General features: G+C 41.9%; 1 protein-coding gene across 3 annotated transcripts in view; it reads left to right on the top strand.

Annotated features, from left to right (window-relative positions):
• The window catches only part of PCNX2 (pecanex 2), a 264,024-nt gene that overhangs the window by 165,837 nt on the left and 82,300 nt on the right, over window positions 1-15,887 (top strand). For all 3 annotated transcript variants that reach the window (XM_075995467.1, XM_012738242.3, XM_012738240.3), the window contains exons 22-23: window positions 7,081-7,189; window positions 12,535-12,664. In XM_075995467.1, coding sequence (XP_075851582.1) covers window positions 7,081-7,189; window positions 12,535-12,664 — 239 coding nt within the window. The remainder of the gene's footprint in view (window positions 1-7,080; window positions 7,190-12,534; window positions 12,665-15,887) is intronic.

The following is a 15,887-nucleotide window of genomic DNA, read 5'->3' as shown; positions in this document are numbered from 1 at the left end:
TGTGAATTAATACAGCCACTATGGAAAACAGTATGGAGATTCCTCCAAAAACTAAAAATAGAACTACCATATAACTTAGTAATCCCACTGCTTAGTATACTAATCCCGTATATACTTAGTATATGTCCAAAAGAGAAAAAAATCAGTATATCAAAAGATATCTGCACTCCGATATTTATTGCAGCACTATTCACAATAGCCAAGATACGGAATCAACCTACATGTCCATTAGCTGATGAATAGGTAAAGAAAATGTGGTATATACACAATGGAATATTGTTCAGCTGTAAAAGTGTATGAAACCCTGCCATTTTCAACAATATGGGTGGGACTGGAGGACATTATTTAAGTGATCTAAGCCAGGCACAGAAACACAAATGCCACATGTTCTCCCTCATATGTAGGAGCTAAAAAATTGATCTCATGCATTCACTTTTGCAAGGAAGTTCTGTCATCCTCCACCTCTTTTTATGTTCGTGTTTCTTTGTTTTGCATTCCTGCCCTGTTGTAATGGTTTCAGTTTAAATGCCACTCCCCTGCGTGATGATGGCTTGAGGTTATGGTGTTTTGTGGAGGGAAGATTTTTATCTACTCTGCAGTACGCAGAAGGCAAACTTTTTTTTACTTTTCCCCAGCACTGGTAAATGGGGTTTTCCTAACTTATTCTTTAGGGACACGGATGCCCTTCAAGTCTGTTAAAACCCAAGTCCTCAGTTCCTAAGACCCATATGCATGTGTGTGTCCTATTGGGTAGACATGGTGTCAGTTCAGAATTACTATTTCTATTTTAAATTACTTCTTTGGTTCTGACTATTGCAGGGAGGGCCCTTTTTGAGTTAATTATTAAGTTAATTTTTTTCTTACAACTGTTTACATTATTTATATTATTTTTATAGTGGATGGTAACCTTTATACATTACCATGCTCCAGGAAGCCCATCAATATTTTGCAAAGACAGACATGTGCTACTGTGTTTCCCCGAAAATAAGACAGGGTCTTATATTTATTTTTCCTCAAGAAGACACCCTAGGGCTTATTTTCAGGGGATGTGTGTGTGTGTGTGTGTGTTTTTTTTTTTAAGTACAGTACAACAACCTACATTTATTCAAATACAGTTAAGTCGTCTTCTTCTGGAACATCATCATAACTCTCCAAACCCCGAATTCCATCCTGAATTTCTTGTGACTCTATTTCCTTTAGAACCATTGGCCCCAACCTCTCATGTCAAGCAATAGAGCTCTCATTAAATGAGCAGGGCTGGCTTATTTATCAGAGATCCAGTGAGGACTGGGTCCCGTCTGCACAGTGGAGCAGAAATGATCTCTCTGGGCTCAGTAGGAGACTGCTTACTGAAGCTTTTTCCCTATCCCTTCGTGTTTGTGGGGGGTGAGAGAGGCCCACAGTGCTGAATAAAATGGCAGCCACAGCTTTCCTTCTTCCCCCTGGGGACGCACAATGCCTAAATCGAAGTGACCCGCTCCTCACTTCACTGAAGAGACTTTCCCCTCAAAGCCTCAGCTTCCAGCATGCATAGGATGGCCGGGACCTGACAGGGGGAGCTGACCTTGTTGGTGGGGCTGCCCGCACCTTTCCGGTCACCTCTGGGATAGTAGCTGTCACAATGGGGCAGACGAGAAGGGCTGCTCATCTTCTTTACTGCTCCGTGACGACATGCATGGGTTGTGCAGACACGCTGCGTAGCCACGCCCATCACTAGGGCTTATTTTCGGGGTAGGGCTTATATTGCACAAATGCTTAGAAATCCTGCTAGGGTTTATTTTATGGGTAGGTCTTATTCTCCGGGAAACATGGTATTTATCCGACTTCTAACACACATTAGTTACTGGGGTAGAATCTGCTTCTGGCCTGAAATTTACTCTTGAAATGAGTAGTAAATGTTGTCCAAATATTTATTTAATTCATAAAATTCTGGCTCATATGTCAGCCACTGTTTGAGAACGTTTTTGCTTTAATAAATGTAATATCTCAAAATCAAGTTATCGTATTTTTTTGTTACCAATTTGTTACTTTATAAAAGTAGTGATTTCCATCTCCCAAAAGTGCTGCCCCACATTTGAGATGTCACTGGCTTTACTTTTTCCATTCTTCCTTGAGCATTCTTCTCCTCTCCGTATCACCAGCTATGCCTCAAAATATCTTAGAGTTTCTCCCTCTGCTGGGCTCCCGCCTGAATTTGTTAATTTGGTTCCCCTTAAACCTGCAAATGTCTTCTCATCTTGTCTACCTTTGTTCCAAGCACTCAAGAGCCTCAGCTTCCTCACTCCTCTCTCCTCTTGAACTGCACACACTGTCACCTCAGCAGCCACTTTCTATGACTCCTTTCAGCCTTGTAGTCACCTTATAATTCAAATATCGGTCATCACAAATTCGGCGTGACGTTAACTGAAACGCTTATCTCCCTGAGATGGAAACTAGCTGAATCTGACAACAAAATGCAAAAAAAAAACAAAAACAAAAAGGGGCAAGTGGTAGAACTAATCTGGGAAATTTAAAGCTAGAACACTAGGAGAAAAGGTGGTGATTAGGATTGGGAGGGAAAATTGCACTTTAATCAAATGGAATAGTGCATGTGCAGCTTCCGAAGACACTGCCCGCATTTAAGAGAGTTCAGTAAATGGTCATCTATTTCATCTAGCCCTAGAGTGAAGATGACATATAGCTTGTGTTAGCAAGGAAATGTTTTGGTGTCACCGTTATTTGGTGACACTTCTCATAAGATGGTTTGTGGATTTACACAGATCAGGGTTCCTATCTATAGCAGAGATATAACAGCTTGTATGCCTAATTGAAAAGATATTTCCAAAATAGGTCATTTGAGATGAGAGTATTTACGATGTCTTTCCTTGGGAGACAGCCAGAATGACTCCATTGTGACTTTCTTCACTCTTTTCCTAATGTTTTCTGTGGAAAAGACCCAAATTATTTTGTTTTCTCTTATAGTCATACTCTAGTAACTTGTAAAGTTTATTATGCATTTAAATGGGACTGAGATTTAAGATCTTGGAGTAGAATATTGAGAATGAGGTAAGTTTCATAGAGAGAGACCTCAAACTGTCTAAGAAGATGCAAATTCATAGCTAATCTAAATGAGATTTCTATTTAAAGTACTTCCATACAATGTTATAGTGCATGAGGCCGTGCTTACTAGAAAGGTGTTAGTGTCTGTTTCCATTAAATCTTATCTTAAATGTTTCATTATTTTATACCCAATAGCCAATATGGTACATAAAGTGCCTCCTCATATACTTTTCTCATTGATAATCAATATTTAGGTTTCCATTTGTGCTTAGAAATCACTGTTTTAATATGCATGCATTCTTCATTCTTTTAGCTGATTTCATCCTTGAAAGAGAAGGACAAAGTGTAAAGGGAAAATATGAAGGTTTAATCTTTTTTAACCTGGATCATGCCGCTCCACACTTTAAGAATAAAATATGTGATCCAAATCAATCATCTCCAAGCTGTGCATTCAAGAAGCACAGGTAACCCAACAGTCTGCCTCTTTGAGATCCCATGACTGTCACCAAGCTTGTTGGGTGGTATCATATTTTATTAATTGAGTATTTATACTGAAAAAGGTGTTCCAGAGCAGATCAGCAGCTTTTGTCATTGTGCATGTGGAAGAACGGTGGCTGTAGCTGTATTTTTTCATGTCCATGCTGTGATCTTGCCTCTCTGCTGTCAGCAGGAAGGCTGGGAAGAAGGAGACCTTTTTATGTTGCTGTAGTTCACAGAAGGCCCATGACCTCGAGGAGGCATGGTAAAGTTTGGTGGTAAAAATATTGCTGGCTGGAGAATCAGGAACTTTGACCTTTGGTTTCAAATGGGCCAATAACTTGCTGTCTGACCTAAGCAATCCACTTAACCTCGCTGAGCCTGGTTTCCTTCTCTGAAAAATGAGAGGACCTAGACTTGGTAAGTTTCAGTTTGGGGTGGGGAAGAGGGCTGTAAAATTACTGGACTGTGGGTGCAGTACATCCTCCCAATATGCTATTCCATTTGTCTTAACATCTATCTGTCAAACTCTTCTGTAGCATTTACAGTTGCCAGGTATTGTCCTAAGTCCTTAACCAAAGTGAAACCATTTTAATCCTCACAGGTGACATTGTGAGAAGGTACTATTATCATTCCCACTTTACAGATGCAGAAATTTATGAACAGAGGTAAAGCTGGGGTTCAAACCCAGGCAGCATGCACTCAAGTCCATGTTCTTAAACATTGCCACATACTGGCATCCGATTCATCTAGAACACAGCTTTCTTCTGGTGGGCTTTGTGGGACAGCATTAAATTGCTGTGTTGCAGAGGAATCCCAGCTATATAAAGAACCAACATTCAGGAGAGCTGGCTTCCTCAATGATTGAGAATGGCAGAGTCTGTTTTATAAGCTTCATGTTGAAAAGTTTTTATAAAGCATGTATTTTATTCACAATATTCATGGGGAAAAAAAAAACAAGCAAGGAAAAGAGACACATAGGAAAAGAACAAAGATACCTGAGACTCTGGCTGCAATTAGAGCACAAGAGTGCTTGTGTTTGGAATCCTTAGATGTCTGATTACTGGATCTGCTTATGTGTAAATACAAGTTGCTGTGCTAAGCAAAAATAATTATAATAGATTCATTTAATCATAATGCAGCAAAGTTTAACTTGTTAGAGCTTCAAACTTGCAGATGAAGCTTTCCCTGGGGCAGCCTGTCTGACTGTAGTTGCTGCGCCTGACCTACTTATCAGCATTTTCAGAAGGTGGCTTAAACGCCTCCCAGGATATAGTAATACACGGAAACCCAACAGGAGTAACTTTCCATAACTCATTCGTATTTAGGGTATTTGGGGGCCATACATCACAGAAGGTTGTCTTCTTCATGCTTGCCATTTTCACCAAGGCATGAGTCACAATATTAATTCTTAATAACTAGACTAAGGTCTTAATAGTGAGGTGACTAGAGGGTTTCAGATCCAGAGGTATTTTGTCTGATAGAGTTTGGTTAGGTTGAGCAAGAGAGCCCACCACCACTCCTCAGGACTCTTGCTTTTGCTGCAACCCAGAAGTCATGTCTTCTTTAGGGTAATTGACATGTTCCTCCTCTGGTTGGGTTTATGGTAGAGATGAGTGGAAATGACACTGGCTTTTTAGAGGAAATTGTATCTTTTCACAGCATGAATCAAGAGTTTGAGTCTATGTTAGAACTGTCAGTCTCCTGGTTTATACATGTCACCTGTTGATTGGTAAAACATAAGATGATGGGGAAAAGACCTTATTGCATGTGAACCTGGGAGTTGGGATGCCAAGCTAACATAATAGAGTAATGCTGTTCTGTCAATTGTTAGGCCCTCAGAGGCATGAGGTACTGGAGGTCCCATACGGAATGGTTTCAGGAGGCTTAAACCAACCCCAAGATTAAAACCAAAGTGGCCTTTCTGAAAGAACTTGGAAGCCAATTGAGGTCCACCCTCTGTAGTTGAGGCAAGTGAGCAAGAGAAAAGGAAGTGGAAAGTTATCAGGGAAACCAAACTTATCATCTCCTTTCCCAGAACTCATATTCCTTTATCATTCTCCAAGCCCAGTCACATCATCTTACTTTCTCTTCCATTTTTCTTTTCTTTTCTTTACCCCTTCTATCTTCCTCCCCAATTCCCTGTTCTTTCCCTCTCACTTTCTCCCTTGGCTGTCTTTCCTTCTCTCTGTAATTCTTTAGCTTTCCCTAAAATGTAATTCTTTTGCTAGGATGGTGACCAGAGTCTCTAGTGGGCATATTTAGAACCCAGGGGTTCTATATGTAACCAGATGCCTTCTCAAGGATTGTGTGCATTTGCTGTGCCTTTGAAAGACCTTTACCCTTGGTTCATCTTCCACAGCCTATTCCAACAACGTTTGATTCTACTTTAAGGCTTTCCTCCAAAACAAGAATATTTGTGAGAACAAGAAAAATGAGGGGAAGATTTGGATAGGATTCTCCTTAGCCTCTTCTTTACCTCATTACATTTTCATGGAACAAATTACGGTCACCTCATCTTTTGTTTCCAAAATCACGAGGTTGGCTTCTCACGGAAGGGCTAAGTCGACTTGGTTCCGCAAACCTTTCCTTAGTGCCCTACCTCCCTGTCCTGGCTCTCTTCTCGTCATGGCCTTCGGATTGTCTGTGTAATGGCTGTTGGGCCTAATTCAAAATTCTGGTTTTGTCCTTCTCTTTTCATATCCATGGCCTTGTTGAATGTATTTATTGTCTCAAATGCTAGCCCGTCTAAGAACAAACACATCATGCCATTTGAAGTTTCCGTATGGATGAAGAGTGGAGTGGATTTTGGGGGAACATCCTGGTGAGATACCGACTGCATCTAGAAGTGACAGCAGTAGAGTTTTGGTCACTTTTCACTGTAAAGCAGAGGTGTACAGTCAGGCCAGTCTGTCTTTCTCCATCCTTCCCTGCACATCCAATGTCTCAGTCTCCAGCAGAAAGCACCGAACCTGTTCACATTTCCATGTTTGTCCTTGGTGTACGTAAGGTCTCTCCTCTCTACTCTCTGCCTTTCCCCAGAACTACTTCTTTTCTTGCGCTGGCCTGTCTAGCCGACACGACAGCTTTCATATCCTTTCTTGACTTTCTACAATAATTTGTAACTTGCAATTCAATAGCATGGAGCTATTTTTTCCAGCAAGAGCTGCTAAAGAGGTAAATGAGATTAATATACAAAACCTCGACAATGTCAATGCAGACAGGTTTCTGTATGAAGTCCCTCTAAAAGATCCAGTATGGAAGAGGGAAGACCAAGCTGTGGTTCTTCCTCCAAGAAAGGCAAAGAGATACACCCCCCCCATAGGTTGAAATAATAAATCTGTTGGGATTAACCATGTAAGGTTTCTTCTGATCAGCCTATTGCTGTTTTAAAATATCATCAAACGGCTGCATTGCATATGGGACCAAGGAAGGTAAGAGTAAGAAGGCTAAGGATAGTTTCACTGTCCTGTTCTGTCACACATGTCCTTTAAATGACCTTGACGCAGTTACCACTGTTGCCCTTGTCCCCTCTGATGGATCTTTTTCTTCTTTTGCTTTCAGCTCGGGGACCTGCTTCACAAGTTACAGTTCGTCATGACATATGTGGCTCCTTGGCAGATGGCTTGGGGTTCTTCGTTTCACGTGTTTGCTCAGCTCTTTGCAATCCCTCGTATCCTTTCTGCTTCTATTTTAACCCCCTAGCTGAGACTCACATTTTACGGCAGCAAGCTTTTCATTGACCCCTGGCAATGAAAAGATTTTAGTCTTTAAGATGACTTTTTAATGGGGACATGAGGAGGCACTTTGGATTCCCTTTAGGCCACTTAGCCTTAAAAGATGTTTTCTTGATTTTGAACTCTTCCTGCTTCTTAATGCATATTCAGGAGTTTCTTTTATTTTTCTAATCTTTCCCTTTCTCATGCCCAGGTCTGCATGAAGTTATCCTGTCTTTTAAATGGAAAGTTACTGTTTAAATTGATTGTTGACTGTACAAAATAGTGCAAATAGATTTGCTGTTATTAAACGTTGTGGATGGGGTTGATGTGTTCAGTATATTATTATAAATGATATATTTTTATGTAGTATGGTTATAATATATATACTTTAGTTATATTGAAAAAACCCAGAATTAGGTACAACGAAATTATCCAAATATATTCGAAGACTAAAAAAATATATTATGGTTTTGCAGTTGCTATTAGCCAAGAAGGCTTGGTTTCCTTGTATATTTTAAAGTATTTGCATAATGATAGTTTTAATTTATTTCAAAACAAATGTGAGATGCTCCTTCTAAAGAGCACTTTGATGTAGATAGCTCAGTTTGTGTGTGTAGCATGCACCTGTGTAAAGAGAGAGAGAGAATGATAAAAAATACTCTTGAACAGAGAAATTAGTTTTTAAAAAATTGACTCAGTCTTAAAATTTGCCCTGAAAGTTTTCCCTTCCCGCTGAATTTGTACTTTGTAAACCTGTGTTTCCTAAGAGGCAGTTCAAGGATCAGTTGCGTCAGAATCCCTTGGAGGAACTTATTAACTAAATAGATTCCTGGGCCCAGCTCATACTTTCAAATTTCATGGGGTAGAATTCTGGAATCTACCCCTTCACAAGATTCCCTGGTGATTCTTATGCCCATTAGTGTGTGTGAACCACAGTTCTAAGCTCTGGCAATCCGTGATGACTGCTGTGAGCTAGTTTTAATGACCACACATAGCTTTCCTTCATAAGAAATTTACACAGGGCTCGTTAAGACCATTCTTAAGGAATCTCTGGGACCTGAACTTTGTGTACATGGAAGGAAGCATGCTTGGGATAATCATTAAGCGATAATATATTCTAGATTTTTAAAAATGGTCTAGTCCAGGCTCATTTGTTTTTAAAACATATTTTTAAGTATACGAAGAGCTGACCTCACAATGCACATTGTTCTGTGTTCCTATTCTTAGACCTGCACTGATATTTCTAAAGTGTTCCAAGGTTATTTGGCAGAACAAAGTAAGGGGGGAATAATTTACAAAAGCCTGGGCTTCTGCACCACTCTTTCTCTTCAGCTGCAATCATTTTCTGGAACGCCAGTAATTTCAGTTTTCCTAAACAGAGTCTTTTAAAGCAAAGACAGTGAGGTGAAATATTGAGGTGATTTTTGTTTATTTCTGACATGTATCTAAAGTTTCCTGTCTAGAATTTAAAGCATGTTCATTCAGTGAGAATGATTAGATTAATGCAGATTTGTGGCTGAGGAGTCGCACTAAGAGTTTAAAACTCGAAGCTGTGATTCCCAATTTTGTCATAACTTTGGACTTGCGCTTCTCTGCAGCATTTCTTGTTGCTGTTTGTGCCTTGTTAGGTGAATTCCGTAATTCTAATTAGTCCTTGTAGTTCCGCAGCTGAACGGAGACAGGGGAGCCATAACTTTCAATTACCTGCCCTGTGTGTGTGTTGAGGGTTCACACAAAAGCACTTAATATTTGGCACTTAATATATCCTATCAGAATAAAAGCAGTATTAGGATTTATCTGTTTGCACACAGTGTGCATTAAACCTAAGCACTTTCAGGATGTGTAGACCCATTCCCTTACGAAATTGAAATGTTTGAGATGCAGATTTTACTGGGCTTTTGGTAGTTCTGTTTGAGGACACTCAGTTGATCCCTTTGCTTCATTCCTAAAACTGGCTCTGTCAGTGACACCAGCTTCCTCCCCTTCTGTTAGACATGGAGCCTTCAAACTGACCTCCCTGGAGGCTGGCCACTGCCGTTGTGTTCTGAGTGGCAGGGTCTTCACCCTCTCCTCCTTACCCGTGGACACCTTCCCATCCTTCGTCAGTTGTGAAGGTAGATATTTGCCACTTGGAGGCCAACGTTATACTGTTAAGAATATAATGAGATAAATCGTTGAGAAAACTGGATATATATGCCACCAGACGAAGCTATTAAGTTACTAAATGTCAGCCCTGGATCTTGACTAATTTTGAGATGTTAATTATTTTATCACTCTATTAAGAAGCTGTGGGCACCATCTCAGCATTGAGAAGGGACTAATTTGCTCTGTTTTGGAATTGCATTAGCTTCCAGCCCAGCAGGGCACTGTTTGGTAAATTGCTTTTTCCAGTACAAGCTTGTTTTCTCCCTCCGTAGTCCCTGTTAGCATCAGAGCTTGTAACCTCCAGGGAAAGATGAGAATGCTCACCCTTTTAATGCGTGTCGAGTCCATGCAAGACCATTGTCTTCTAATAGTGAGACAGACTTAGCCAGATTATCTCTGTTAAACCCATAGATGGGGAAGGCTGCTTTCAACTTTGGGCATCCTTTTGAGCTTCTAATGAATGCTTTAAAATCTTTTAATTATTGACACTGACGTCTTCATTTTAAATGTGCTTTTTAAAAAGTCACCGTCTACCTCTTAAGCTACCCTCTTGGCTATTTTTCTTGGAAAGAAGTAAAGAGAACTTCAGATGCCTGCTTGTTTTAGGAGCATCTATTTCTTAGCATTGCCTCACCAGTAATAGTGCCAGCCTGTCACATTTGCCCAGAGCATCTTGTATTTCTTTATTGATTTCCCCCCAATAAGATACCCTCTCTCTTCGCTTCTGCCCTCCCTCTGATCTGTTCAGCTTTGTTTCCTTTCCTGCCACACTGAACTTTATTTGTAGGCTAGCACCAGTTTTCTCACTTCTTAATTTCCACACAATTATTTCTGGCATTTAAAAAATGTACAACAGGCCGGGCATGGTGGCTCATATCTGTAATCCTAGCACTCTGGGAGGCTGAGGCAGGCGGATGGCTCGCTCGAGGCCAGGAGTTCGAGACCAGCCTGAGCCAAGAGCAAGACCCCCGTCTCTACTAAAAATAGAAAGAAATTAATTGGACAGCTAAAAATACATAGGAAAAAAATTAGCCAGGCATGGTGACGCATGACTGTACTTCCAGCTACTCGGGAGGCTGAGGCAGAAGGATTGCTTGAGCCCAGGAGTTTGAGGTTGCCGTGAGCTAGGCTGATGCCACAGCACTCTAGCCCAGGCAACGGAGTGAGACTCTGTCTCAAAAAAACAAACAAACAAACAAACAAAAAAACATGTATAGCATAACCTTTGGGGAAATTTTAGAATGAAAAAGAAGAGCAATATCAGCGCCTCTAACACCCCACCTAGCTCTGACTTCACTTGGTTTCATCCTGATTCTTCTGCAAGCCCAGAGCATCCTGTGTCCCTGGTGTGGGCATTCACCCTCCTGCCCTCCCTCAGAGAGCCCCACCTCTGACCTGACTCTGGTTTCTAATATTTTCTTCAATGCCCTCACTCAAGGACTTCTCAATTCCCCTTTTCTTCCAGTGACAAGGGGCATAGCTAATTTGCTGTGTTTTATGGTAGACGTATTTAGGTATTTTCAGCTTTCAGAAGAAGAAACTGATGGGTGATATTAGCTATCACAATAGCATATTGTTCTTTGGTTCTCTGTTTGAACCTAGGTCAAAATAAAAAGAATTGGATTTAAATTGCAGCACAATAGAGATCTTTTTGATACCTATACAATTCCACACTGGAATGGATTATTAACAGAGGAGGTGTCATTTCACTCCTGAAAATGCTTAGGAGTAAATAGAAAGCAAAAGCAAAGACATAGTTACTGCTGAAGCAAAGATCTTATCTAAAATTTATGAAAATGTATGGGGAAAAAATGTGTGCACAGCACAAGTCTCACTCCCTTTTCTATATTTTACATTTAAATGGGGCCATTAAGGAACCCCTTCCTCCATCTGCACCCCCATTGCATAGCTTGCTTGATGTTTTGGTTATGTTAAAGCACTTAGCAGCCTGAGTTACTGCTGTGTTCTCGATAGTGAGACACAGAGTCTTCTCTGCTTCTGTGCCAAGCGTTTCTTTTTCACTCTCTGTCAGAACTTTCTGAACATGGACTGCAGAAATAATACCCTTACCCTATTAGTTCAGCAGTGAGAGAGATGCAACTGTCACCACCTTCCAGAAGGGAAGATCAGCCTACTAGGAGGTCAGAGGTCAGATCAGATTGTAGTAGAATAATGCAAGTCCTCATCCCCTAGGATCATGGAATAATGTGCTTTTGTAGGACCCGAGCAGTCTGGCCCTCTACTGACCTCTGCCACGCCCACGGATTCTGGCCATCAGCTCCCTCTTGCTCTTCCAACCACAGACCCCACAGCGCCCCTGCACCACAGAGATGGAACACGATTGGCAGCTGCAAGTCTGTAATGATGCAAAGAGACAGGGAAGGACTTGCCTGCCCAGAGAACCCACTGCTTCTGGCTCCTTCCCCTGGGTTGCTGGAGTCTTAAGCCAAATACCATAGCTTCACTGAGTTTAATATTGAGCAATTATCTCCCTGAGCAACCAGGATGTGTGAAACCGAGGCAAAACTCATATGAGAGTGCTAAAGAAGCCACTTGACCCACAAAATGCTGTAACTTGATGTGTAGATGTTTTTTGGTTATAAACCAGACATGAACTTGAATTGAGCAATTGGTGTTCAAGGCATGAGATACACACACACACACACACACACACACACACACACACACACACACACGTATTCGAATAAGGGGAAAAGATTCTTTGAGAAACAGAGATGCTACCTTCCCAAACAATGCTGTGTATTTATTCGCAAAAAGTATAATTTAATTTTAATTATTCATAAAGTGACTCTGTACTTTAGTAAATGTACCACAGTGTGTTTTGTTCCGCTAAGGATTTCTTAGTGAAAAGAAACTGTTCTTCTCAATCCTTAGATATTAAATCTTTGCCATGAATCAGACTGAGACCTCTGGGATTTTTATGAGATTTATTTGGTTTACATGGTGGTGAAATGAGACCTAGCAGGGCACTACTGAAAGCTTTATGTTTCTAAATCTCTAGAGATATTAAGTGCATGTCCTTTATTCTTTCTTTGGTGAAGAAAATGGCTTTAATGAAAGCTAGTCAAAATCTGAAATAATATCTTAAAAATATAGTAATGAATTTTTTTTTGCCTTAACTCAACATTCTCAGATTCAGCCATGCTTTTCTTCCAGACAATTGCCACGTCAATCTTTTCTACTCCATTGAGCCCATTTCTTGGGAGTGTCATTTTCATTACATCATACGTCCGGCCGGTGAAATTCTGGGAGAAAAACTACAAGTAAGATCCTAAAATCAATGCTTACTTGCTTTGCTCAGATTTGCACTTTGGAAGCCTCCTTTTCCTTCCTCTGTTCAAAGGTCCCTGGCTCAGGCTTCCCCTGGCCGTGGGGCCGGGCCAAGCCTGTCTCCCTTAATGACTTCCTCAGTGCATTGACCCAGCTCCAAGGCTTCAGGGCTCTGGAAAGAACATGACTGGCTGCAAACTGGCAATCGGATGCTAGTGCAGGTTTCACCAGTTGTGAAGGGAAAGTGAATTATCGCTCCTAGATCTTAGCAGTTGACCTAGGAAAGGTTGCTTAACAAGCCATTGTTCATGTCATTAGATGTGCTGAGATGGCCCCTGGGTGGCACATGTTTTTCCTCTCTGTAGAATCCCTTCTGTGAGCCTTCTACAATGCAGTTCCATACAAGTGTCCACTCATCACAGCTCTATGCAAAAGACAACACTGATTTTTCTGAGTGCCATTAAACTGGTAGAAGATGATTTCTTCACTTTTTCTAGGCTGTTTAGACCAGCTATAAATTTCCTCAAGCAAACACTGATGGAATGGGGGCGTAATTTTTAAGGGGAAGTGAGAAGACATGGTTCACTAAGTAACTTTAAAGACCTCTTAATGATTTGTCATTGGCGAAGGACTTGAGAACACCTGGAGGAGGAAGGACAGCATGTGAGCCTGGCCGTCTTCAGTGAGCAGAGTCCCTCGGCCACTCTGTGTGTGGGGTGACACTTCCGATCCACATCAGCTCTGCCCTGTTTTACCAGCCGTGCCTGTGCCACTACAGCCGAGCCCTAGTCCCTTCTCTAGATTGTGTTTGTAGGTCGCAGAGCTCTGGCACTTTGCAACGTGCTATTTTATGTCTCACAGAGGCTGACATTAAGCTAGGAGATCTGTGGTTTCCTGTTTCTCTGTGAGATGGTTTATAAAATGCACAGCCTTCTGATACAGGGAGGATGGTGTAGTGGGTAGAACACAGCCTTGAACTCTTGCCTGCCTGGATTCACGCCCCACCTCTACCACTTAACACCAATGACCTCAGCCTTTCTTTCCTCATTTATAAATTGGGGCTGAAATAACAGGACCTACTTCATAGACTTGTTGTGAGGAGAAAACAAGTTACTATTCATAAAGCTCATAGAACAGGGCCACGTGAGCCTGAGCTAACATGATGATTCTCTGACTGCTCTGCAGAGAAGTCCCTGTCCCACCTCGACCCATGTGAGCAGGTGCTTACCATGACCGGAGGTATCTTTTTGCAGCAATCTCATACAGAGGTGCCCCAGGGAAAACTAACCAAACTAGATACAGCCAGTGCTGGGACACCAGGGGGGCTGGAAGGAGGTCCCTTGCGTTCCTGGAAGATTTCTCATCTCTTAAGAGAGGTTGATTGTTTTTGCAATAAAAGTAATTTGTCTTGAAATATACACATACACAAGGCTGCTCTTTTGCATTCGTTCAAAGAGATATGCATATTTACAGAGGCAAAGAATGAAAGTAAACTGCCAGTGTTGGCTCATCTGTAATGGTTTTCAGCAGAAAGAAATTGAGGGAGACCCTTTTGCAGCTCTCAAAGTCACTCTTCTGGACAGTGCAAATACTTGTAAATAAGAGGATGGCATTCTCTCGTGCTTTTACCTATGCAGGGAGGGAAAGTGCATGATATTTTAAACTCAGTCCTCAGTACAAAAGGTTCCTCTTTATCTCCTATTCTCAGATAGGGAATCAGTCTTTCTGGCATGGGACAGTTTGATCTGAGCAAAACACATCCCAGTCGAGTCAGGAAGGATTTTAAGCATCTGCAGTAGAAATGGGAATGGAGATGCCCTGTGCAGAGATTGTGTGGAGGGGCGTCCGGATACGTGCACAGAGTTATGTGTTTGTTATTTGCCATCACACTCCAAAAGTCAGCCATCCTTTTAGGGTGGTACATTTACATATGAATTGTCAGTTAGTGTGGCTTGCTTAAACATACAGGCTTTTAGAACAGGAGTTATGTTTCTTTATTCAGTCTCGCAAAGAACCTATTCTGTTGCATTCCATACTTTTCATCAATAAAGAACACGATTTAGCACTATGTTGTGCGTGTGGGGGGTGTTGTTTGCCTTTGGTTGACCTCTTCATTGGTTGGATTCAGGGTCTCCGGCTATGTACAAGGATGTTCGCCCTTTACTCAGTCTCTCTGAAGGAGCCAAGCAGAAGAAATCTTTCAGTTCCTTTGGGGAAAAGAGTTCTTGGTGCTAAACCCAGGCTGCTGAAGGTCTGTCATTGCCTTTTGTGGAGGCATCAGAACACAGAATCCCGTGGGCCGTCTGCTTAATAGATCAGTGGATGAAATTCAGGACAGCAGAGTGGTGGGTACCAGGAAAGGAAATAGGCAGGAAATCTCATCTGGATCCTTGCAAACACTCTGGAAAGCTCATTCTGTCTATTTTAAACTATTTTGGGTTTTTTTTTTATTTCAAACACTAATGATTTCTAGGGTTCTTTCTGGAGAGTTTATCTGTTGCTGTTCCAATTACCTGTTCTTTTCAGTCTGATACAAAGGAGCACTCGGTTAGTGTAATTAATTCTGTTTAATTTTTACTAGTTGTTCCACTACTTTCAAAGGGTTGGCTGAAAAGACACTCTCCTCCAGAGCTTTAGTGAGGGTCTTTGCCACAGTGAACTGCCACCACCAGCCTGGGGGGTGTATGTCGGTGGGGTGTGCCTGCAGTCCCCTCTCCTGGGCCTCTTGTCCGTTTTCACCCCTGCTCTCTTACTTTCCAGTCCCCTGGTTTTTATTTCAGGTCTTTTAATGCTGACTTTGGTGTTTGCAGGTCTCCAGTGAGCCCTGCCTTCGCTCTAAGGAAACCATTTTAACACTCTAAGGGGATGATAAGTAAATCACCAGCTACCTGGGAACTATGGCTGCTCTGTTTTCCCTGCAGCTGGCCTGTCCCGAGACCTGCAGACTTCCTGTTCCCTGATTCTCTGCTTCACTGAGGCAGGTGACCGGTGTGTTCCCTGCCTCCCCTGGTACCCCAGCCTCCTGACTGACCGCTGGCTGCTTTCTACCCATGCACAGCCCTGTGTGGCTGTCCTAAAACAGCTCTCACATGTCACTCTTCCCCTCAAAAGCCTATAGTGCCTGATTGGTGGCTCAGGAACAAGGAGAAATGCCACCTAGACCAGCGCTGTCCGGTAAGAAGCTCTGAGTGGGGGCAGTGCTCTGTCCGTGCTGCC

The sequence above is a fragment of the Microcebus murinus genome, chromosome 19, assembly GCF_040939455.1.
Source record: "Microcebus murinus isolate Inina chromosome 19, M.murinus_Inina_mat1.0, whole genome shotgun sequence".
NCBI classification, from domain to species: Eukaryota; Metazoa; Chordata; class Mammalia; order Primates; family Cheirogaleidae; genus Microcebus; species Microcebus murinus.
The sequence above is the reverse complement of the archived record's forward strand: the minus strand, read 5'-3'. Positions and strand labels throughout refer to the sequence as shown.